General features: G+C 35.0%; 2 protein-coding genes, 1 non-coding gene and 1 pseudogene across 3 annotated transcripts; 2 read left to right on the top strand and 2 right to left on the bottom strand.

Moving 5' to 3' along the window:
• The first annotated feature begins 1,350 nt into the window (after window positions 1-1,350).
• LOC127902210 (secreted RxLR effector protein 161-like) lies at window positions 1,351-1,818 on the top strand. Its single transcript, XM_052441033.1, has one exon. It carries the CDS (start codon window positions 1,351-1,353, stop codon window positions 1,816-1,818), a length of 468 nt encoding a protein of 155 aa, XP_052296993.1.
• A 2,400-nt stretch (window positions 1,819-4,218) lies between these two features.
• Window positions 4,219-6,307, bottom strand: LOC102628900 (MATH domain and coiled-coil domain-containing protein At3g58400-like). Its single transcript, XM_006494494.4, has 6 exons — window positions 6,112-6,307; window positions 5,824-5,944; window positions 5,568-5,740; window positions 4,935-5,226; window positions 4,666-4,832; window positions 4,219-4,556 (listed from the first exon to the last, which is right to left on the bottom strand). The coding sequence occupies exons 1-6, from the start codon at window positions 6,128-6,130 to the stop codon at window positions 4,396-4,398; spliced, it is 933 nt and encodes a 310-aa protein (XP_006494557.2). The 5' UTR covers window positions 6,131-6,307; the 3' UTR covers window positions 4,219-4,395.
• Window positions 6,308-18,791: 12,484 nt separating this feature from the next.
• Window positions 18,792-20,828, bottom strand: LOC127902129 (uncharacterized; annotated as a pseudogene).
• A 2,149-nt stretch (window positions 20,829-22,977) lies between these two features.
• Window positions 22,978-23,081, top strand: LOC127902868 (small nucleolar RNA R71). Its single transcript, XR_008055504.1, has one exon. It is a non-coding gene; the product is annotated as a small nucleolar RNA R71 (small nucleolar RNA).
• The last annotated feature ends 2,945 nt before the right edge of the window (window positions 23,082-26,026 follow it).

Here is a 26,026-nt window from a genome sequence, read left to right on the forward strand (position 1 = left end):
TGTCGTTTTTCATGAAGATATCATGTACTACTTGTCAGAGTCTGAATTTTAGGGGGAGTATAATGAAGAGGAAATTCATACTCTTACTTATCTTCCACCTGAAGAAAGTTAATCTTCCATTGAGATAGTAAACCTTCAAGATATTGGAAAAGCAAATGGTGATGATTCTCAGGCTGAGATAAGTGAAGACACATTTGGGGAGCACAATAACTCAGACACAACTGCAATCGAGAATGAGTCACATGAAGAAATACCTAACCAATTGTCTGCAGAGGATGTTCCTACCACAAGTCCCATAAGAAGAATTCTTCCCCAGCATCAAAATAGAGGTATCCCTAAACCCACATATGATCCTGACTTCTCTAGTAGAGTCAAATACCCTATGAGTCATTTTGTATCTAACCATCACTTGTCAGAATCAAATCAGTCATTTGTGAATCAATTATCTACTGTATCTATTCCTAATAGTGTGCATGAAGCCTTAAAAGACCCAAAGTGTAAAGCGGCTATGAATGATGAAATGAGATCTCTTCAGAAAAATCAAACATGGGAACTAGTTGATCTTCCACCAGGAAAGAAACCAGTGGGTTGCAGATGGATCTACAATATAAAGTACAAAGCAGATGGCTCTATTGAACGATACAAAGCAAAACTCGTAGCTAAGGGTTACACCCAAACCTACGGGATTGATTATACTGATACGTTTGCACCGGTAGCAAAAATTAATACTATTCGTATCTTATTATCATTAGCAGTCAACTTGGATTGGCCAATGCAACAGTTCGATATAAAGAATGCTTTCCTCCATGGAGACATGTCTGAAGAAATTTATATGGATCTGCCACCAGGATGAAGTGGACCAGAACGACTCAATCAGAAAGTATGCAAATTGAAGAAATCATTGTACGGGTTGAAGCAATCCCCAAGAGCATGGTTCGGGAAATTCACAAAGGTTATGGTTCGTTTTGGGTATAACCAAAGCAATTCAGATCATACCTTATTCATTAAAAAATGACAAGGTAAAATCACTGCCTTTATTGTCTATGTGGATGATATGGTAGTTACAGGCAACGACGAGGAAGAAAGAGAGGCTCTTCAGAAGTACTTGTTGAGAGAGTTTGAGATGAAGGATTTAGGTGCCTTAAGATACTTTCTTGGAATTGAGGTTTCTCGATTTAAGGGAGGAATCTTTCTCTCTCAAAGGAAATATGCCTTAGATCTATTGCAGAAACAGGAATGATAGCTTGTCAGCCTATTGACACCCCAATAGAAGAAGGACTGAAGTTTTGTATTACCTCAGACTAAGTTCCAGTAGACAAAGGAAGATATCAAAGGTTGATTGGAAGATTGATGTACTTGTCCCGCACAAGGCCAAATCTTGCTTATGCATTGAGTGTTGTAAGTCAGTTTATGCATAATCCCGGAGAACAACACATGAAAGCAGTAATGCGGATCCTAAGGTACTTGAAGACAAATCCAGGAAAAGGAATCCTATTTTCCAAAAATGAAGATTACAGCAACGTAGAAGTTTATACCGATGCAGATTGGGTCGGGTCAATTAGTGATAGACGCTTTACTTCAGGATACTTTACCTTTGTGGGAGGCAACCTTGTCACATGGAGAAGCAAGAAACAACATGCCGTTGCCCGTTCGAGCGCTGAAGCAGAATATCGAGGCATGGCCCTTGGGGTATGTGAAGGGCTATGGATAAGTTTTATCTTAAATGATTTAGGCTATCCATCACAACAACCAATACAACTATATTGTGACAACAAAGCTGCACCAGATATTGCTCATAACCCAGTTCAACATGATTGAACAAAACATGTCGAGGTAGATAGATTTTCATCAAGGAGAAATTAGATGAAAAAATCTTAGAACTGCTGAAAATTCAATTAGAAGATCAACTTGCAGATATTTTAACGAAGGCCATTTCAAGCAGGGCATTTACAAAATTCCTAGACAAGTTGGGTATGCAAGACATCTATGCACCAGCTTGAGGGGGAGTGTTGAGAATCAAATAAAACGGCATTGAATGAAGTTTTCAAAGACATAATTTGCACTTGTCAAAGGGATAATTTGCACTTGTCAAAGACAAGATCCGCGCCGAACAGATTGACACCTTTCCTTCCGTATTCACATATGTAATCTTTGAAAAAATGTAGCCTCTGCATCTATTAATAACTCTTAGTGTATAATGTTTTATTCAAGAAATGAAAACACGGTTCTTCATTTGATGCGTTAGAAGGTGTTAGGGACATTATATGTAATGTGATTTAGCACATTACATATTATGTGTTTTTTTATATGGTATCAGAAGGTGTTAGGGACATTATCTCAGATCAGTTGAAATTAAGTCATGGTAAAGAATACAAGGCTGAGACTATCTTTAACTCCTAAACCAGCTTATGAGTATGAGTTAGCACATCGTATTAGAACTATCTTTTAAGTTTTGAAAATTTAAGAGTAGAATGAACAAATAATATTAGCAATAATAACGAAAAAAATGGAAAAAAAGTTTAATCCTTCAACTTAATTCAAAGCGAACAAAATGAAAAATCAATACAGAATTTGCACAAAACGGTACTTTATTCCTTCTAATAGCAAATAAATCCGTAATTCGAACAGCATTACAAAAAACAATTTAGTCAGACTGCACAATCAACATCATTCCGATATATATGAGCTCTTTATTTTAAATCAGCAAGAATTTGAACAATTATTATTGGAAATTGATTGATGCAGGTAAGCAGTAACCATACAACATGCAAAGCAAATGACAAAATGAACCTTAATTTGTTGAACATGTGCATGCATTTGGCAAACAATTTCATGTGGCAAACAATTGCATGTAACTTTTGATTCTTGGCATAAAGTTGTTGAGTAAGTGGGAGATATGAGTAAGTGAGAAGCATGCAATTTTTTACTTTGGCACTACAGTGGAAAATTGAGAGAAAATTTATATTATTTTAATGTCCACCATTGTTGATTTTTGGACATTGCCTGCCCTATAAATAAAGGCTTCATTTGCCCTCTTTATTATCCCATTTTCTCCAATTCAAGTGAGAGTGCCAAGAGGTGTAAGTTGAGAGTGTTGAGAGCTTTGAACTCTAGTTCTAGTGTTTTTGAGAGTTTGGGTGTATTGAAATTTTGGGTTGTGAAACAAAATATAGTCTAAATTTTACTTTCAATTTCGTGAAACATGCTAGCACAATTAAATCAATGGGATCTTTCAGAGAAATTAATGTCCGGGCCAGATTGCGTTACATCCACGAGTATGGTCAAATTAAATTAGACCTAATAGCTCACCAACTCATAATTTGCACTCAATTTTAATTCAAATTTTATTGCTAAAATAATAATAAAGAAATTTACTATTAAGGATAATATAAAAACGTTAATTAGAAAATCTAATGGCAATCATTTTCCAATATATAGTCTAATTTAACTTTCAATTTCGTGAAACATGCCAGTACAAGTAAATAACAGATGTAATTTTTTCCTCAATTTCACACTTAGGACTTAATATCATTAATTAGGGCCTCACAAACTAGATGTGTTATGTTACTTTCAACGAATGTTACTTTCTTTTCTTTAACAAAAGAAAAAGAAAAAAGAAAATTCAAGCTTGAATTTTTTAAAATATCCATCATCCTTTAAAATACAAGAAAAACGTATAAATTAATACTGTTAGACTAAGATGTATTTGAAGCAAAAATTTTCTTTCTTTTCTCTTGACGATGCCTGAAGGTCTAACCTAAACTACATAGATTATTTTTGTCAAATTAATTTCTAAATATTTTAATTAATTTTATTTTTTTGATGCATTAAACATGTGATTTAGATCACATTACATATTATGTGTTTTTTTATATGGTATCAGAAGCTGTTAGGGACATTATCTCAGATCAATTGAAATTAAGCCATGGTAAAGAATACAAGGCTGAGACAATCTTTAACTCCTAAACCAGCTTATGAGTATGAGTTAGCACATCGTATTAGAACTATCTTTTAAGTTTTGAAAATTTAAGAGTAGAATGAACAAATAATATTAGCAATAATAACGAAAAAAATGGGAAAAAAAGTTTAATCCTTCAACTTAATTCAAAGCGAACAAAATGGAAAATCAATACGGAATTTGCACAAAACGGAACTTCATTCCTTCTAATAGCAAATACATCCGTAATTCGAACAGCATTACAAAAAAAAATTTAGTCAGACCGCACAATCAACATCATTTCGATTTATATGAGCTTTTTTTTTTTAAATCAGCAAGAATTTGAAAAATTATTACTGGAAATTGATTGATACAGGTTACTGCAACAAGCACATCAAATGACAAAAAGAACCTTAATTGATCTCAGAAACAACACCAAGCTCTATGACAAAAGAACCTTAATTGACCTCAGAAACAACAGCAAACTCTACGTGAACGATTAGAGTACCATCATTATTAAGGTATCCGCATCCTGGATCATAAAGATCCATTAGTGGCACAAACTCATTGGAGCCCCATTTTGAGTCTTTTGAATTTTCAGTTGTAAACCAATGGCTCACTGCAAGAAAAAAATTAGATTTTCTCAAGTTATACACCTAACAAATTCTTTAAAAAAAGTAAAAAAAAAAAGGAAATTCTAAATGAAAAGTTCATAATGCATTGATCACACTGTTTTTCCGAGTGATTTATCCGGCGATGATCCAATACTCGCAGCTTGAATTTAGCATACACTTTCCTATTTGGTTGAGGGCTTTCCTCTTTATCAAGAATGAGGTAAAGAGCAAGGGACCTGCCCATCTCAGAACCGTCTCCCATAGGGCAAATCTTTATCTTCCTGGAATCGTCAGAAGATATTAAGAATCTGAAATACCTTTATCAATAAACTTACAGGCTAGCTTTGCATGATTTTAGTGATATATGCTAGAGTAGAATGTACCATTTTCTTTCTTTAACAGTAAAGCTTTCAGAATATTGACTTCCCGCGTATGCTAAGTTTCTGAAGTTAGGGATCTCCCATGTGTGAGTACTTTCAGCAGGTTCAACACTAACCATAGAAAGAGTTTCTCCGCAGCCAGTAGACTTAATAACAAAAACCTCAACTCCAAATGCACAGCAATCGTTCACAAGATATCCATTCGAAGGCTCCATGAAAGCTTCAAGGCTTAGCAATCGGTCGCAACCCCATTCTTTCTTCATGCGATTGAATTCCCTCACAACCCCTTTAGCCTCTACACAATAATGGAAATGTTCATCAAGCAAGAGCTGGATCTGGATGGAAAAATAATGCTTTAATAAAATTATATTAAAACTAATAGAGATTTTATCCTACATCCTCTAAGAGTGAACTTGGATTAAGTATATAAGACTTGGGAAACCTTCAACTTCAGTGAGGCCTGTAAGATTTCATATTATATCAGAGCTGAACTCATGAATAGCTGGGTCTACATTACTTTTCAACATGATAAAAATAACCCCATGCATGTGAAGAGGATATTAGTTTCTACACTAAAAATATAAGTTTGAAATAACCATCAACTCTAGGACTTCTATAAAAAACAGGGCTTCTTACCTTCAATGGGCAAGTACTTATTCTCGTTCTGGTCCTGCACAAAAAATTTGAAATTGACATAAATACTCCAATTATTATCACGATGATTATTGGCGTCATCGATTGCCAAGTACAGTGAAATATGTCCACTGGCGTTCTTTTTCTTGTCTCCATTAGGGTAAAAAATCAATCTCCTGGGAATTTCAACAGACAAATTAGCATATGTGACAAATTAACTTTATTTTATTAAATTGAAATTAAAATTAGAATAACGCACCATTTGTAGCCACCGGCTTCAAAGACACCAGACTGATATCTATCGTCAAATTTCGCGAAGAGTTGGGAGTATGACTCTATTTCCATTATGAAATGAGCTGGTGGTGGAAACTCTCTTTTAACTGTATATGGAAATCAAGGATATCCATTAGTGGTGACTTCATAAGGATGATTGATAATTAATTTGACAGAAGATTTTCGAAACAGAAACATTAAATTTGATTGTAGAAAGTATTACCAAGATAAACTACTAGTTAAAACTTTAAGAAGGAGGAGAATATAAAGGTACCTTTTCCGATGGATACCATTGCCGAATTCTTGATTCTTGATTCCAAAAAGACCAAACAAAAGATTTATATGTTTTTGTAAGTTTAAAAGTTAGAAGGGAATTGGCATAATGAAGTTAATTAGGAAGATTTTGAGGATTTAAAAACAGAGTTCATAAGTTGACTCATTGTATTATTTTTTAAGTCAACCTTAGCGGGCTGAGTGCTCGCTGTTTTAATTTTTATTTTTAAATGAAAATACTTGTATACAAAATTGTTTTAAATTATATACCTAACATATCCAAAGCATAGTCAAGTTCGTTTGAGGTGGTGGAGGCTAACAAATTTGATATAGACTCTTTTAGTAGAAGCAATAAGTCACGGATTTAAGTCCAAATAGATACCTTTAATCTAAGATGGGGATCCTTACAAACATACAAATAAATATGGTCTTTAAGTAATTTTTTTTTTTTTTGCATAACGATTTTTCTCTCCAAGTACTATTTTTCGTGTTTGAAAGGACGCATCGCATAAGACCCAATTTTTTAAAAATGTAGAAAGGTGGACAAAGTCTTAATTAGTTTTTTTAATCCTCTGCTTCCCTATGAATTTAAGGTCAGTTGGCCATTAAATAAAGTTTTTTTAACACTACTAGGGCCTAGCCCCGTCTTGGTATCATATTTTAACTCAATAATAGATATATTTTTTCAACTTTAACACCTAAAAGTTTAGCTTTATGAAATTTGTCCCTTAAAATTTCATTAATTATGGCCCCGCACCCTACTAAAGTTATTGCTAAGATTTTTGTTTAAAATCTTTTTTAATTTCACGCCTGAATTTTTTATAATTTATTTCAAAGGATCTACCCCAATTTTTTATTTTAAAGCAAACCTCGGAGAAATGAGGAAAACTTATAAAGGACAAAAAGAGAAAATATTACCTAGTCTGGGGAGATAATAATTTTGTTTAACATTAAAGTTGGTTAGCAATATGTTGGTGCAGGGTTCGATCAAGGCCAGGGTAAATTAGTAATGAAACTACGGATCTTCTTGTATGTAATAAGTTAGTAATGATAGCATGTGAAAAAGGTTAACATGGTCTTTTGAACGGCTAAACTAAGAATCATAGAATTAATATCATTTCATTCTATTGTCGATTGTGTTGTTAATAGTTAAATATAATTGATAAATTATGTTAGTGGAAAAAAAAAATATACAAACAGAACTTAAGCACGGCATTTTTGAAGCCTCTGATGTTTTTTAGTTCACTAATTTCAATAAACAAGAAAGACTCAACTAACAAAAACCATTTAAGAAAGATTCGAGTCAAGTCTGGCATACAAAGTATGCCAAAGACTCTAAATAACAAATAGCCTATTTAGTCAATTAATAGAGCGTCATATATGGTTAAGTCAATTAATATATCAGGTAACATTACTGATTAAATAGCCTGATTAGATTAGATAGATCTATTATCAAATAACACAGAATATTTATCGATCCAACTAAAATTAAAGAACCCAAAACATACGATCAATTATGATTTATTAATGACATTTCCAAATACATAATCAAACAAAGACCTCGCGAGAATTCACATCTCAACTACCACTTCTATTTATCATCGTTAGTCCAGGTGACGAAACGGAAACATTATTGAGTTTGCTGATAGAAGAAACTAGGTTTCTGAATAAAGATAAATTTTATTAAAAATCTGAATGAATAAAACTAGGATTTTAAGCCCCTTTGATAACAAGCCTAAATATCGGGAATTTACCAAAATAGGCAAATCCGAAATATAATATGATAATTAAATTTTCCTAATAATAAAAAAGGCACTCAAATCCGAATTCTAGAAAAAAGACAAATATCCTAGAAGAATCAGAAAAAAGGAAAAAAAATCTTAAAACTAGAAAATGACCAGGAAAAAAGTAGAATTTCCAGCTCGATCGTGGGGTAGAACGGTTTAGGCAATTCTAGATTTTGTTCGTCTCATCACAAGGTTCAAAATGATATATTATACACCAAAAACAGATACCTATAACCCAAGTTATGGCCTTTGGAAGGTACCCTGCTCGTGACACACAATACCCTACATCAACGGAGAAAGGAGGTAGATACAACCTAGAACATTGAGAAGAATTCACAAATATGGCTGATGTCAAAGTCATTATACATGTTTATATGGCAAGAATCATCACCATTATAACTTCATGATATGTATATATGGTAAGAAATCATAGCCATTATGAGTTCCATATTCGGAAGATAAATCGTCGCTTTATGATGATTGCAACTTCCGGAGAAATATAAATAAGGTAACAAATAAATTCAAAGAAAATATAACATAATAATTTACGTGGTTCGGCTTATACCTTCGTCCACGGGTAAAGACTAGAAGATAATTTTACTAATAATGAGAATTTACAAAAGTGGGAAAAAACTCAAAACCCAATTCCCAATACACCTAAATGGATCCCTTCAGCACCTAAGGAAATCCTCTTCTACAACTCACGTGGAATGAGCTTAGATCTAACAAATATTTTTTGAATGATTTACAAATGCATTTTACTCCTCTATTTATAGGTGAAGGTTACAATATGAATGCATGGAAAAAATCTTGGCCATTTTCAATTTTAATGGCTTCGGTGTGACTTTGGTGAAGAGCTAGAAATTTCATGCTAGCACATGCAATTATAGTCAAAACGTTGCTAGCCATATGCATGTGAAAATTAGATTCGGTGCTGACTTTTCAATAATTCTCCACCTCGGTGAAAGTTTATCCAAATCTGAGCTGAATACTAAACTTCCCATATATCAAATCATCCTCTAATCTCTGCTTTTCTCATTATTTTAAACTTGCAAGATATTGATCAAGTTTAGACAATACTAAAACTTGATTGTCGTTACCACATTGGTCAACATATCTATGGGATTCTCTGCAATCTTGATTTTCTGAAGAAGAATCTTTTCCTCATCAACAATTTCTGGCACAAAGTGAAATCGTACATTGATGTGCTTCGCACGTGCATGATAAATTTGGTTCTTTGTTAAATGAATAGTACTTTGACTGTCGCAATACACATTAATGTGCTCATGTGCCAATCCTAAATGTTCAAGCAAGCCTTGTAACCAAATAGCCTCTTTAACAGTCTTTGTAATTGCCATGTACTAGGCTTCTATGGTCGACAGTGCAACTATAAATTGTAGTGTAGACTTCCAACTGATTGGCCCTCTAGCAAAAGTAAATACATATCTAATGGTTAACCGTCGTTTGTCTAGATCACCAGTATAATCAGAATCAACGTATCCGATCACACTTTGACCATGTATATCATCTCGATCAAATAGTAAACCAACATCCACGGTCTTCTGAATGTACCGTAGGATCCATTTCACAACTTGTCAATGTCATTTACTAGGATTATGCATATACCTGCTCACTATACCAACTGCATGTGAAATGTCGAGCCTTGTACACACCATTGAATACATCAAGCTATCCACTGCATTTGAATACAAAACTTGTAACAAGTATTCTCATTCCGCATATGTTGAAGGAGATAGTTGTGTAGAAATTTTAAAATGAAAAGCCAACGGGGTACTCATAGGTTTTGTCTGCTCAGTCATGCTGAACTGTTGTGGTACCTTCTTCAAATATTGCTTATGATATAAGCTGACTTTGCCATGAGCTCTATCTCTGCATATCTCCATGCCAAAAATCTTCTTAGCTTCACCCGGATCTTTCATCTCAAATTCTTGATTGAGTTGAATTTTTAACTTCTCAATCTCATTTTTGATCTTGGATGTTATTAGCATATCATCAACATACAAGAGCAAATATATGAAGAATCCCTATTATAGCTTGCGAAATACACACAATGATCAAATTTATTTCTTGTGTACCTTTTTCATTTCATAAACCCATCAAATAGTTTATATTGCGGCCTCAAAGATTGTTTCAATCCATAAAGCGACCGTGTCAATTTGCAAACCCAATTTTCTTTTCCAGCAACCGTAAATCCATTTGGTTGAGTCATGTAGATTTTCTCTTCCAAATCGCCATGTAAAAATGCAGTTTTTACATCGAGCTGAACTAGTTCAAGATCAAATTGCGCAACCGTGGCTAGCAAAATTCGAATAGATAAGTGTTTCACAACTGGAGAAAATACTTCATTGTAGTTTATTCCTTTTTTTTAACGTAACCTTTCGCTACTAATCTAGCCTTGCATCGAATTTCATTTTTATATGGAAATCCTTCATTCTTTGCATATACCCATTTGCACCCAATTGCCTTCTTTTCCTTGGGTAGTGTAACCAACTCCCAAGTTCCATTTTTATGACGAGACTGCATTTCTTCATCCATTGTTAGCTTCCACTGTACACTTTCAAGGCTACTTATTGCTTCTCTGTAAGTGGAAGGAACATTATCATCTATAATTGGAAGGACATAGGCCACCATATCAACAAAGCGAGCAGGTTTGTGAATCCCCTTCGTGGCCTTCTATATGCAATTGAATCTTGTTGCTGTGAATGTTCTTGGGCCAAAACCTCTTTATCATCCTCGGTCGATTGAGAATCACTATCTGTCTCCTCGACACCAGTTGAATCATTTTTAACCTTTTCAAACTCTACTTACTTCAAAGTTCTACTGGCTTGTCATTCTCTTGAGAATCTTTTTATTTCAACATGGTTGATTCATCAAAAGCAACATCTCTGCTGAAAATAATCATTTTTGTAACTGGATACTAGAGACGGTATCCTTTTACTCCACCAGTTATACCCATGAACAATGCTTTTTTTGCTCTTGGGTTTAATTTAGATTCATTTACATGATAATAAGTAGTGGAACCAAAAACATGTAAAGAATCGTAATCAGTAGCAGGATTACCAATCCACATCTCTATAGGTATCTTGCCCTCAATTGCAGCTGATGGAAAATAGTTGATCAGATGGCATATATTTACAACTGCTTCAACTCAAAATTCCTTGCCCAATCCAGCATTAGACGATATACAACGAACTTTCTCCTGTATAGTTCGGTTCATGCGTTCTGCCACCTCATTCTGTTGTGGTGTACCTCGAATAATAAACTATCGTACAATGCCCTCATCTCGGCATATTTGTAGAAATGGATCATCTTTGTACTCACCACCATTGTTTTAGCAAAGTCTTTTGACCTTTCGACCAGTCTGAATCTCGACCATTTTCTTATATTTCATAAATATGCGTAAAACTTCATTCTTATTCTTCATCAAATACACCCACACTTTTCTTGAATCATCATCAACAAAAGCAACAAAACAGTGCATACCTCCCAAAGAAGCTGTTTCGATAGGTCCGCACATATTACAATGAACATAGTCCAAAATTCCTTTTGTATCGTGAATTGCTAAAACAAACTTTACCCTTGTCTGCTTGCCCAGAACGCAATGTTCACAAATTTCAATTTGCAAGAATTTGCACCTTTCACTAAAACTTGCTTTACCAAAGTCTGCAGTGCTTTTACAGAAACTATTGATGCTAATCCAATAACTATATTCCCTTGAAAATTGTACAAGTTATTTCTTCTTGTGCCTTTCATCACTGTTAGCACGCCAGCTACTACCTTCAATAAATCATCTCTAAAAGTGATTATGATCCCTTTATATTCTAAAACTCTGAATGAGATGAGATTGTTCTTCAAGCTTGGCACTTAGCGAACATCTGTCAATACTTGAATTGAGCCATTATGATTTTACATGCATTGTCATTACCTATGAAAACAACTCCACCGTCTAGTTTCTTGAAGCTAGAAAACCAACCCTTATTAGGACATATATGATAGGTACAACCCGAATCCAAAATCCACTCATCTGAATTACATGTCAACGTCATGCCAACCAGACTAAAGTCTGACTCCTCACCATGCTCTGCTACACAAGCATCAGAAGTAGCCTTGCCCTTTTGTAACTTAGGACAATTTTTTGTCCAATGCCCTTTCTCGTGACAAAAAGCACATTTATCTTTGGCAGGCCTCCCTTTAGACTTACCTTTTTTTTCCAGATTTGCGGCTTTGTAAACAACCTCTCGCTGTCAATGCTTCTGCAATAGTATCTCTATGATCTTTTGTCTTTCTTTTTAGTCTCAAAGTTATACAATATACTACATACAACATCGAATTTGATGTTGTCCTTCCCTTAAAGCAAAGTGGTGGTGAGTTGATCATATTCATCAGGAAGGGAATTCAACAGCAATAAAGCCTTATCTTCATCTTAAAATTTCTGATCCAAATTTATCAAATCTGCTAATATCTTATTGAATGAGTTCACATGGTCATTCATCGACATGCCAGGTGCATACGTGAATCAACAAAGTTTTTTTCTTCATATAAAGCCTATTTTCAAGGCTTTTCTTCATGTACTTTTCTTCCAGTGCCTCCCACAAATTCTTTGCTATTGTCTCCTTTAGGACAGAGTACTTTTGATCTTTAGCCAGACATAAGTGAATAGTACAACATGCTTGTCTATTAATCTTTATCCACTCCTTATCATCCATCTTGTTAGGTTTTTCTTTAAGGGCGACATCCCACTCTTGCTAACATAAGACATCTAAAACCTCACATTGCCATATACCAAAATTATTAGTACCATCGAATTTCTCCAATTCAAACTTTACATTAGTCATAGTAGTCCTCGCTGATGAAGACGACGACGATGCCTTTGCCATCCTGCTTAACTCAAATGATCAGTGCCTTCAACAACTATTTACATTTAAAAACAACCTCTATGATGTTAATTTCATGTGAATAAATGCACCAGGAAAGTTCCCACACCTCCCTCTTCGACTTCTGACGAGCCTTATGTTGTGCAAATTTTATTGAACTCGCAAGCGCACGAATCTATTGTAATATAGATCAATGGTGACGAGTGTCGATCCCACAAGGAGGTGGATTTTAATTGTGTGTAGAATTAATTTTGTAAATGGGTGATTGGATTTGTGGTGGAAATGATTTGGAATATGCTAAAACTTAAATTAAAATGGCAAGAATAAATTCTAAAATTGGAATTGAAATGGCAAGAATAAATTGAAGAGAAATCTATTGAAATGACGTACTTGGGTATCTGGATCCATATCAACATGCATCATGGGTTAAATATTCCTTATTAATACCAATTAAATCATGAGGGGGGAATCCACACATCATGAACCACACTCTAATCAATATGGTGCTAAGGGCTTATCGTGCCAAATAATAATAACCTTATACTAGAGAGCCGGTGTAACCAAGGCGGTATCTAGACAAGATTATTATTATTTGTCGACGAGAAGTTAAAACATCCACAAAAACTAGAGGGGAAGAGAAAATAAATTTACCAAATTAAGCCCATGACACACGTTGAGACTTCACCTTCAACCCAAGCTTGAAAGAAAATTAGCCACTCATAATTGAACTAGGGGCAAAATGGAAATTTATTAAAATACGAAGAAAATACAAGATGGAGAAGGAATTACAGAAAATGGATCCCAAAAATGGATTCAGAGATATCAAATTAGGGGGGGGCCTTTTTATAGATACATGGAGTAAATCATGGCCATCGGATTAAAAACAGTTTGGACGCTTAGGATTGCTCCACATCATCAGTCAACAGTACGCGGTTTGACCACGCGGATGAACAGTAACACGGTTTGACCCAGGTGAACAGTGACGCGGTTTGGTTGAAAATAATCCTGTGTGATGCATGTACCGTACGCGAGATTTTTGGTCCATTGATATGCTGCCACGTCACCATCAACAGTACATGAGAATTTTAGTCCAACAGGATCGTGACACCTCATCAGTCAATGCCACATCATCGGTCAATGCCACGTCATCGTCCGTCTATGTGAACAATACCATTTTTCCTTTTATGCTCCTCTTAAGGTTTTCGACCGTCCTGAGTTCAAAAGTGATGTCCGTTTTGTCATCTAATCTCTCGTTTATTGTGAAATGACTACGATGCCCCTAAAATACATAAAATACTTAATTAAAATAAAACACATGGAATTAAATCAAAAGAATGTTAAATTCATAAAAGTAAAGGTGTTAGTAAAACTTGTAGTGTAAAATAACGATTTTCTCCTTTATAAATATATATTTTCTAACACTCAACACCTTATATAAGGAAAAGCAAAAACAAAATTCAAAACCAAAATGAATTTTTTTTTTTATTTAGAAACACTCATGTTTATTCAATCAGATTAATGATAGCAATCAAATAAAAATATAAGCATTATCTCCAGTCTAAAGCAACATCACAACCACATCAACCATCCACATGAATCAGCCTAGTAGACTTTGTTATAGCTACTTTCAAGAATGACATGTCAAACCCCAAAATCTCACTGGAAGTAGTGACACTCTCACAAAGAAATTAAACCCAATAAAAATAATCACTCCAATGAATGGTAATTGAGAGAAAATAATAAAGAAGTGATATCACATGCTCTCACCAAGATGAAATAAATATGCCCTCAGCTTAGAAATAATACGATCTCAAGTCAAACAAAAATGCTAGTCAACCCAATTTATTTATCTTCTTTTTTTTCTTTTATTTATTTATTTATTTTTTGTTATGCACCACTACATCTTTTTAGCCCATATAACTAGCTTCTACTTCAAACTATAGTTCCCTAAAATTAAGAAGGACTTTTATTAGGACGTAACGTAGGCTAGGGACATGGCTAACAAAGAAGGGAAATAAGGAAAACAAAGTTTATGTTTGAGAAAAATACAGAGAAATTTTTTTTTTGAAAGTTACAAGGTGGATTTCACCTATTATTGTTATTTTTATTCTTTTGAAACAACAACTTTTGTTTTGTTTTGTTTTTTTTTTGGCATAACTTCACTGAACAAAATAATTATTTACATTTTCTCAAACATAAATAGGTGATGGAACTTATAAGACATTGGGTAATACTCCAAATCGGAGTGGGTCAAGATGATAAGTTGACAAAGAAAAGGTTTTTGTTTTTTTTTTTAAAGGCTCAAAAGGGTTAACTATGGATATTTAATAAAAGGGATGGCTAGAAAGGCTCAAACGGATCAAAGATGGCCTTTCCATCGTCTTTTAGGGCTCTAAATAATCATCCATATCTACTAGTAAGATGGGCCTCCCAATGTAGCAACACATTTTTTTTCTTTTTTTTTTTACCATTTTTTTAAGGGTTAACTCAAAAGAAATCTAGAGATCGTGTATAAAATAATAAACTGCTAAGCTGTATAGAGAATGGGCAAAAGGGTTACTCTCCAAGAAAATGATAGGCTCAATAACTCACTTGGTACTTATTTATGACATGTTCATTCCTTCAAGCAACTCATATTTGTCTCCGACATCAACATGTAAAGTAGCAAACATAGCATAACATCACTTAAGACCAAAGATAATATAAATACTAAAATTTGAAATTAATCACGTCATCCAATGTTAAAACAAATCACACAAAAATTTTTTTTTTAAACAACATTCTACCCCCCAACCTATTCTAAACATGAAAGGAAAATATGCATGCAGAAATGTGAAAATGATGCATAAAAACTAATTAGAAAAGTTACACTTAAAATGATAGAAAACAAAAATGGTTTTTTTTTTAACTTAGAAGATGCGTTTCTAGAGGCACTACACTCCATATTCAGCCATCTTTGACTCAAAATTTTGAAAATATATATTTATAAGGAGAAATTAAAAAGAAGAAGAAAAATGAACATCAAAACATAATAAAGAAAAAGAAAATGTCTGAATTTTTTTTTTAGTTTTTTAGTTTTTTAGTTTTTTTTTAATTTTCTTTTTAACGATGAAGATGCGTTTCTAGAGTTACTACACCCCATATTCAGCCATCTTCAACACAAAAAGTTAGCAACAGTTAGTTTCTACAACAAAAAAATTAGTAAAAACTTAACCAAAATTCCACAATTGTCGACTATTCCCTCCCCCCAACCAGAACGAAACATTGTCCTCAATGTTTGAAAGGAAAGAAGTAGAGTTTAGAAGACATCACCTGGGTGGTGCAACACAAAAGAAAATATTTACAAGCGGAGAGTTAAATCTAATTTGTACTTCTTACTGCGGCTACTGTTACCATCATTATTTGGGCGCTCCAACACAAAGGTCCAGGGGTCTGGCTCCGGTTTATAAGCTTGTAACAGATCAAGTAGCTCATTAGCAGTGTGAGCACAAATAAAAAGTTTTTTCACATTAGAAGGAATGAAATAGTTTTTTATTGCATGGTTAAGAAATGCGATAAAGCCATCATAAAAGTTATTAACATTTAACAAACCGATGGGTTTATGGTGGATGTGCAGATGGGCCCAAGATGCTAGTGTGATAAGTGCCTTTAGTGTTGCAAGATCTCCTGGAAGGAAAATAAAAGCATCAGCATGATTAAGCATTTCAGTTATTCTTTCTTGCATACCTGAGACGACTAACTCTTCTCCAGTTGATGAGTCAGATGAACTGCCCAATGGTTTTAAGACTCTTGGGATGATGCCTAACACTTGACTTCCTCTGATAAAAGCTGCTTCTGAGACCATTTTTGATAACCCTCGGTTACCTCCTCCATACACCAAGTGTAATTTTCTCTCTGCTATACTTCGACCAAGATCGATGGCTGCCTCAACGAACTCTTTATGTTTGCCATAGGTAAATCCAGAAAGCACACAAATGTTCTTGAATTGTCTATTTGGAGTAGCTGCCATTGTGATACTTCTCAAAAAAACAATTTGTGAGTGCTTGACAAAAAAATCACATTTAAGAGTCTTGGTGACAGTGGGTCACAGTTGTGTATGAGATAACATGTCAGTGTCAAATAACGCGTAAAGCACATGGCTCGCGAGTCAAAAAGGAAACAGTAAAAAGGAAAAAGCAAACAGTAATAAAATTATTAAAGACAATAATGCACACAATAAAATAATAGTGAAATAAAATAATAGTAAAGTAAAAGGATATTTACAGGTAGTTGCGACTGTGGCTCACATCTTCCTCTGGTTTTACGTCCAGAAATGGCTTGAACACCCTCTATGGGTCGAGGATAGGCTTCCTATCCAGTTTTCTTATAAACTGGAAAACAGGGTCGTTTATAGTCAGATTCCTGAGACTATATCGTACATGCTCTTTCTGGAATAATGGCCATAACTGGAGAATCGCTCCTTGCACATATCCACTGGGATGCGTTTCAAGAGACAAAAGGATATCATCCAATGACTCCTTATTCTAGCCATCCCTAATGAATTGAATCTTATCTTCCCTATTATCAGACACCATTCCTAAAGAACATGGGTTTTTATGGCAACTCATTCTGGCACACTTATGACAAGCAACAGAAATTCTTCGAGCTCGTCGTTTTCTTGCATAATTTCCTTTACCACAACCAGGCATGTATGCAATAAATTTTGGAGGTAACTCAATTGCCGATCGTACTTTAGCCTCGATTAACCAACGGATGTCAGCAGGTATGTTATTCCTCATGAGTAATCGCATGCGTTCGGACCGAGCTTTATAGATCGTAAGGAGGGCATTCTGAGGAAGTGAAGGGAATCGCTTGTGAAGCTTCGCTAGAGTCTCGTTTCTGTCCATACCTTCACCTCAGAATATCAGTTATTATGGGAAACTGAAGTAACCGACTTGATTGTCACGGAGTACCGTTATCCGCCACTTCACTGGGGTAACAAACTAAAGCACACAAACAGAAAAACAAATTAAAACACACAAAGAAAATTAAAATCGTTCTCTTATTGAATTTACCTCAAGCTCCAACTGGATGTCGTAAACACTTCTCTCAATGTCTCTGAGTTGGCTTTGTAAACCCTCAACATAGGCTACTAACTCTGGTGGCTGTAGAGCCCAAATGCGATGTGTTTTACAAAATTGAATCTGGCTTTTGAGATGAGTTTTGACACGTTGAAGTGGTTTAAGAATGTTCAGGAGGAACGGTCTAAGTAAGGTACTCATGATTAAAAATGATAAGAGAAAACTTAATAGTTAAACAAACACACTTATGCAAAAATAATTTAAATTAGCAGAAGAATAATATAAAGTAAGAAAAAAAATCAAATCAACGAAAAGAAAAAAAAATCAATTCAAATATGGTGGGTCACTCAAATTTATTTCGGTGTCTTCTCCATGTAGTTGGTACTCTAGATATGGCTTTAATATTTGACCATTAACTTTAAACGGGACACCGTTCTTTGGGTCCTTAATTTCAATTGCCCCATGTGGAGAAATAGTATGTACAATAAATGGGCTAGACCAACGAGAGTGTAACTTACCTGGGAATAGGTGCAAGCGAGAATTGAATAAAAGCACTTTCTGACCTGGAGTGAAAGATTTTCTCATAATGTGTTTGTCATGGAAGACTTTCATTCGTTGCTTGTAAATCTTGGCATTTTCGTATGCGTCATTGCGAATTTCTTCAAGTTCTGCCAGTTGTAATCTTCTTTCTGAGCTGGCTTGCTGCATATCAAAGTTGAATTTCTTGATGACCCAATACGCACGATGCTCGAGTTCCACAGGTAGGTGGCAAGCTTTTCCATACACTAGCCTGTAGGGTGACATCCCAATCGGGGTCTTGAAAGCCGTTCTGTATGCCTATAATGCATCATCAAGTCTTAATGACCAATCTTTCCTGTCTGGCCTCACCGTTTTTTCTAATATGTGCTTTATTTCTCGATTGGATATCTCAAATTGGCCACTGGTTTGCGGATGATAAGGGGTTGCCACTTTGTGAGTGATTGAATACTTTGTCAAAAGAGCTTTGAATGCTTTGTTACAAAAGTGGGCACCACCATCACTGATTATTGCCCGAGGGAATCCAAAGCGTGAAACAATGTTGCTTTTCAAAAATGCTATCACCACCTTATGATCATTGGTCCTACATGGAATTGCTTCTACCCATTTCGATATGTAGTCAACAACAACCAATATGTATTGATGGTCAAAAGAAGGGGGAAAGGGTCCCATGAAGTCGATACCCCATACATAAAAAATCTCAACCACTAAAATTGGATTTAGTGGCATCATATTCCTTCGCGTAATGCTCCCCATTCGTTGACACCTATCACATGAAGAACAGAAAGTGTAAGCGTCTCGAAATATAGTTGGCCAATAGAAACCACATTGTAAAACTTTAGTTGCTGTTTTCTTAGCACTGAAATGGCCTCCACAAGCTTGTTCATGGCAGAATGAAAGAATATTTTGAATTTCATTTTCTGGGACACATCGTCTAACAATTTGATCAGCACAATACTTGAACAGATACGGGTCATCCCAAAAGAAATTCTTTATCTCTGCAAAGAATTTAGCCTTGCCTTGCTTGGTCCAATGCTCTGGAAGTTTATCTGTAACAAGATAATTAACTATATCAGCATACCAAGGTAATACTTCCACACTCATTAATTGTTCATCTGGAAATGACTCATTCAATATTAATGTCTCTGTAATTGTGTCAAAATGGAGACGAGAGAGGTGGTCCGCCACAACATTTTATGTCCCTTTCTTATCTTTGAATTCCAAGTCAAATTCCTGCAAAAGTAACACCCAACGAATTAGTCTAGCTTTTACATCTTTTTTTGTGAGAAGATATTTAAGAGCAGCATGATCCGTGAATATAATTATTTTACAACCAATGAGATAGGATCGAAATTTTTCCAATGCAAACACTACTGCTAGCATTTCTTTTTCAGTAGTTGAATAGTTCAACTGTGCATAATTTAATGTCATACTAGCATAGTAAATAACATGGGGAATTCGATCAACTCTTTGTCCTAAAACTGCTCCTACTGCATAATCAGATGCATCACACATTAGCTCAAATGGTAAGCTCCAGTTTGGGGCCTGAATGATGGGTGATGATGTCAACAATTGCTTTAGTTTTTCAAACGCCACAAGACATGAATCAGTAAAGATAAAAGGTACATGCTTAGCAAGTAGATTGCATAAGGGTCTAGAAACTTTGCTAAAATCTTTAATGAAATGTCTATAGAAACCAGCATGCCCAAGGAAAGATCTTACTTCTCTGACTGTTTTGGGTGGAGGAAGATTAGAAATGAGATCCACCTTGGCTTTGTCAACCTCAATACCTTTGCTCGAAATGATGTGACTGAGAACAATACCTGGTTTTACCATAAAATGGCATTTCTCCTAATTTAAGACCAAGTTCTTCTCGATACATCTCTGCAGAACTAGTGTTAGATGATGTAAACATTGATCAAACGAGTCACCAAAGACAGAAAAATCATCCATAAAGACTTCAAGGAATCGTTCAACCATATCAGAAAAAATGCTCAACATGCATCGTTGAAATGTAGCAGGTGCATTACATAATCCAAATGGCATTCTCCTATATGTAAATGTGCCAAAAGGGCAAGTGAAAGTAGTTTTCTCTTGATCTTTTGGTGCTATGGGAATCTGATTATATCCTGAGTAGCCATCTAGAAAGCAATAAAATTCATGGCCTGCTAATCTATCAAGCATTTGATCGATAAATGGTAAAGGAAAATGGTCTTTACGTGTGACGGAATTCAACTTTCTATAATCAATGCATACACGCCATCCTGTAGTTACTCTAGTGGGTACCAATTCATTATCGGCATTCGTAACTACTGTGACTCCTGACTTTTTGGGAACAACTTGTACATGACTGACCCATGAACTATCAGAAATTAGGTAAATGATACCTGGGTCTAATAGCTTAAGGACTTCAGTTCTAATAACTTCTTTCATATTAGGATTTAACCGACGTTGCATTTCTCTAGTAGATTTAGCATTTTCATCGAGGTGAATGTAATGCATGCAGTCCACTAGGTTTATACCTTTTATGTCTGCGATGGTCCATCCTAATGCTCCTTTGTACTCTTTCAAAACATCCAACAACTTACCTTTTTGTTCGTCATTTAGCGATGATGAAATGATTACCAGTAGAGTACTTTCTTCTCCCAAAAACGCATATTCCAATGTGTTGGGCAATGGTTTGAGCTCGATTTTCGGTGGTGATTCTGATGATGGGATGAGTGTCTTCTCTGATGGTGCTAGTTGTTCAACTCTTGACTTCCATTTATTAGTGTCCATGGATGGTGCTGAGTCAAGTAGGGCGTTGACTTCATCGACTGATCTGTCAATATCAAAATCAAAACCAAAGTGAGTTAAACATGTTTGTAAAGGATCATCACTAAGGTTTGAAACAAAAATATCATCAACTAATGCTTCAATTAAATCCACATCAACAATTCCATCATCTGCATTGTGAGGTTGTTTGGCAATGTTGAAGATGTTCAGCTCCATAGTCATGTTGCCAAAGGACAACTGCATATTTCCAGTCCTGCATTGAATGTGAGCATCTGCAGTTGCCAAGAAAGGTCGGCCTAGGATAATGGGGATGTGCTTCCTTGAATCCTGTATTGGTTGAGTGTCAATTACAATGAAATCAACAGGAAAATAAAACTTGTCTACTTGGATAAGCACGTCCTCCACAATACCACGAGGTATTTTTGTGGACCGATCTGCAAGCTGTAACACCACTGGAGTTGGGTGTAATTCTCCCAGTCCAAGTTTCACAAATACTGAATAAGGCAAAAAATTTACACTAGCTCCTAAATCCAACAAAGCATTCTCAATTGTGTGGTTCCCTATACTACATGAGATAGTGGGGGAGCCTGGGTCTTTGCATTTTAAAGGAATTTTATGTTGGAGTATAGAACTAACGTTTTCTATTAAAAATGCTTTATTTTAAACATGCATATTTCTTTTTTTAGTACAAAGGTCTTTAAGAAACTTGGAAAAAGATGGAACTTGCTTAATAGCATCAAGTAAAGGGATGTTAACACTTACCTGTTTGAAGATTTCAAGAATCTCACCTATGGATTTTCCCTTCTTGCCTTTAGCTAACCTCTGGGGGAATGGAGCCTTGGGAACGTATTCTCGTGGGTTGGTTTCTTCTTTCTCCTCCGGTGATGAGTCCTCAACATTCACAGGTACAATTTGATTTTCTTTTGTCACCGGCATCTCCACTTTGTTGTCGACTTCTTTTCCTTTTCGCAAGGTCATGACTGCTTTGACCTCTCCATGCTGCTGTGGTGAACTAGTACTTGCTTCATGTACTCCTTTAGGATTAGGCACTGGTTGACTTGGAAACTTGCCTTTCTCAACAGTCATTGCCAAGGTCTGAACTGAATAAGCAAGTTGTCCCACCATTTTCTCGAGGCTTGAGACTGATTGAGCTTGTGAGTTGAAGCCTGCTTTCAACTCATTTCGTAGTCCATTAATGGTGCGGTTCTGTTGCTCAATCGTGGAGTGAGTAACATTCTTGAAATTCTGGAATGCATCCTCCCATGGTCTAGGTTGAGAGTGGTTCTGGTTCTGATTGTATGGTCTAAATGGTGGCTGAGAGGCTTGAGGAATTTGAGGAATTGGTGGAGCTGGAGCTGCTGGTCCATTCTGTTGGAATCCTTGAGACCATGAAAAATTGGGGTGGTCTCTCCATCTAGGATTATATGTGTTGGAGTATGGGTTGTAATTCGATGGTTTTCTCATTACACCTATGGCATTGGCTTCATCTGAGTATGAGTCATGGTCATGTGGTTCTGTTGATTCAGCAGTCGACAACGATGCTATTTGTCGAGCAAGACCTTCAACCATCTCCTTGACTTCTTTGATTCCCAAAGTTGACTCGCCAATGTGAACCTCATTTACTCACTTAATTCTTCTAGTATTCCTGAGTGATCGACTCCGTTGTTGGGAATTATCCGCTTGTCGCTGGAAGAATTCCCAAATCTCTTATGCACTTTTTGACATTAGCTCTCCTCCACTTGTTGCCATTAGTCATTATTGCACATTCGGCAATAATCCCTCCAAAAAGTATTGGCATTGGTGCCATTTCTCGTACCCATGATGTGGACACTTCAAGAGTAGCCCATTGAATCGCTCCCATGTTTCGAAAAATTGCTCGTCTTCTCTCTGGGTAAACTCTGAGATTTCCCTGCGAATAGCATTGGTTTTATGCACTGGAAAATATTTATTCAAAAATTTTGTTACCATTTGTTCCCATGATGCAATGCTATTAGCAGGCAATGTATTAAGCCATGAACGAGCTCTATCTTTTAAAGAAAATGGGAATAATCTGAGTTTAACATCATCGTTTGAAAAATTCTCGTATTTAAAAGTTTGACAAATAGCATGAAAATCATTCAGATGATTATATGGGTCCTCATTTTCTAAGCCATAGAATGTGGAGAGACAATTTAGCACACTAAGTTTTAGTTCAAAGCTCCTAGCAGCTACATTTGGGTATCTTATGCATGATGTGCTCAAATTAGCTAAAGGACTGAAGTAGTCCTTAAATGGCCTTTCCTGTGGTTGCAAATCCATTTTATTTTTAATTTGTTTGTGTGTGCGAAGTGTTTTTTCTAGTTCAAGGTCTATAGGTTCAAGATTAGGTAATAATGACCTACGACCATGCATGCAAAACAAATAAAATGAAAATAAAGATGGGAACAAAACAAATAAAAATAAATAAGAGGGAGAAATTACGATATTAACCTTATTGCACTATTAAAACCTTTCTATAAAAATACACAAAAACAAATACGTGAAATAAATTAACTAAAAATAAATTAATAAGATAAACAAAAAAAATTACAAAGAAAAATAAATTGAAAATTAAATTATAGAATGTTAAAGAAGAGAAAAAGAAAAGAAATACTAATCTTTATATGTATATTCACTTTTTTTTTCTTTTTTTTAATAATTAAAAAAATACAAGAAAACAAATAAAAGAAATTATTCACAAAAATTAATTCTATGAATTAAAATTACTTACCTTCCCGGCAACGGCGCCAAAAACTTATTGTGCAAATTTTATTGAACTCGCAAGCGCACGAATCTATTGTAATATAGATCAATGGTGACGAGTGTCGATCCCACGAGGAGGTGGATTTTAATTGTGTGTAGAATTAGTTTTGTAAATGGGTGATTGGATTTGTGGTGGAAATGATTTGGAATATGCTAAAACTTAAATTAAAATGGCGAGAATAAATTCTAAAATTGGAATTGAAATGGCAAGAATAAATTGAAGAGAAATCTATTGAAATGACATACTTGGGTATCTGGATCCATATCAACATGCATCATGGGTTAAATATTCCTTATTAATACCAATTAAATCATGAGGGGGGAATCCACACCTCATGAACCACACTCTAATCAATATGGTGCTAACGGCTTATCGTGCCAAATAATAATAACCTTATACTAGAGAGTCGGTGTAACCAAGGTGGTATCTAGACAAGATTATTATTATTTGTCGACGAGAAGTCAAAACATCCACAAAAACTAGAGGGGAAGAGAAAATAAATTTACCAAATTAAGCCCATGACACACGTTGAGACTTCACCTTCAACCCAAGCTTGAAAGAAAATTAGCCACTCATAATTGAACTAGGGGCAAAATGGGAATTTATTAAAATATGAAGAAAATACAAGATGGAGAAGGAATTACAGAAAATGGATCCCAAAAATGGATTCAGAGATATCAAATTAGGGGGGGAGGCCCCCTTTTTATAGATACATGGAGTAAATCATGGCCATCGGATTAAAAACAGTTTGGACGCTCAGGATTGCGCCACGTCATCAATCAACAGTACGCGGTTTGACCACGCGGATGAACAGTAACACGGTTTGACTCGGGTGAACAGTGACGCGGTTTGGTTGAAAATAATCCTGTGTGATGCATGTACCGTACGTGAGATTTTTGGTCCACTGATATGCTGCCACGTCACCATCAACAGTACATAAGAATTTTAGTCCAACAGGATCGTGATACCTCATCAGTCAATGCCACATCATCGGTCAATGCCACGTCATCGTCCGTCTATGTGAATAGTGCTATTTTTCCTTTTATGCTCCTCCTAAGGTTTTCGACCGTCCTGAGTTCAAAAGTGATGTCCGTTTTGCCATCTAATCTCTCGTTTATTGTGAAATGACTACGATGCCCCTAAAATACATAAAATACTTAATTAAAATAAAACACACGGAATTAAATCAAAAGAAGGTTAAATTTATAAAAGTAAAGGTGTTAGTAAAACTTGTAGTGTAAAATAACGATTTTCTCCTTTATAAATATACATTTTCTAACACTCAACACCTTATATAAGGAAAAGAAATAGAAAGATAGCCAGTAAGAGGGGAAGGGGAGGAGGAAGAGATGGAATTGAACCACGCAAACGGGTCAACTAGAACCTAAAATTGAAGTTAGCTGCCATTTCTATTTCTGCCCACCTCATTGGCACCAGAAGACACCCATCGGATATAAAAACAGTTTTATATTTTAAGCTATTAATCTATCAGTGAGCTAAAATTTATTAATTTAAAAAGAGCTTTATATTTTAATTAATTGTGTGATTTGGTACACGTACTATCTTTTTTTCTAAATTCATGTATGAATTTCAAAAAAGAAATACATAAATAATGTTATGCACATGCATGCAAAAGCTAAAAATTAATGCAAGTACGTTTTACATGATAATCTTAAATAAAAAAATGTACCAAATTTGATACATGTTTTGCCAAAAAATTAAGGATGAAATTGGTGGTGCATTTGTAAAATTGGAATTAGAATGAGCAGGGATACGAATAGGTTGAAATGAGAATGATGAATTGAAATCATAATAACTTGCTTAGTTAAACTGTAGTAATTAGAATCGGAATGAACTAAATTGTCATTCGTATGTTTGCTTTGTCTTGGAATCGGAATTGGAATGAGTTAGATAGTAACGAATTACTAAAAAGTACTTATTGAGCTATATTCATAATTATTATTCTGTATTTTAATTATTATGATTATTTATTTAAAAATTATTATTTATTTATTTATTTAAAAATTATTTTTATTAATAATTATTTTTAACAATATATTAATATATTAATTAATTGAAA

The sequence above is a fragment of the Citrus sinensis genome, chromosome 5, assembly GCF_022201045.2.
Source record: "Citrus sinensis cultivar Valencia sweet orange chromosome 5, DVS_A1.0, whole genome shotgun sequence".
Taxonomy (NCBI): domain Eukaryota; kingdom Viridiplantae; phylum Streptophyta; class Magnoliopsida; order Sapindales; family Rutaceae; genus Citrus; species Citrus sinensis.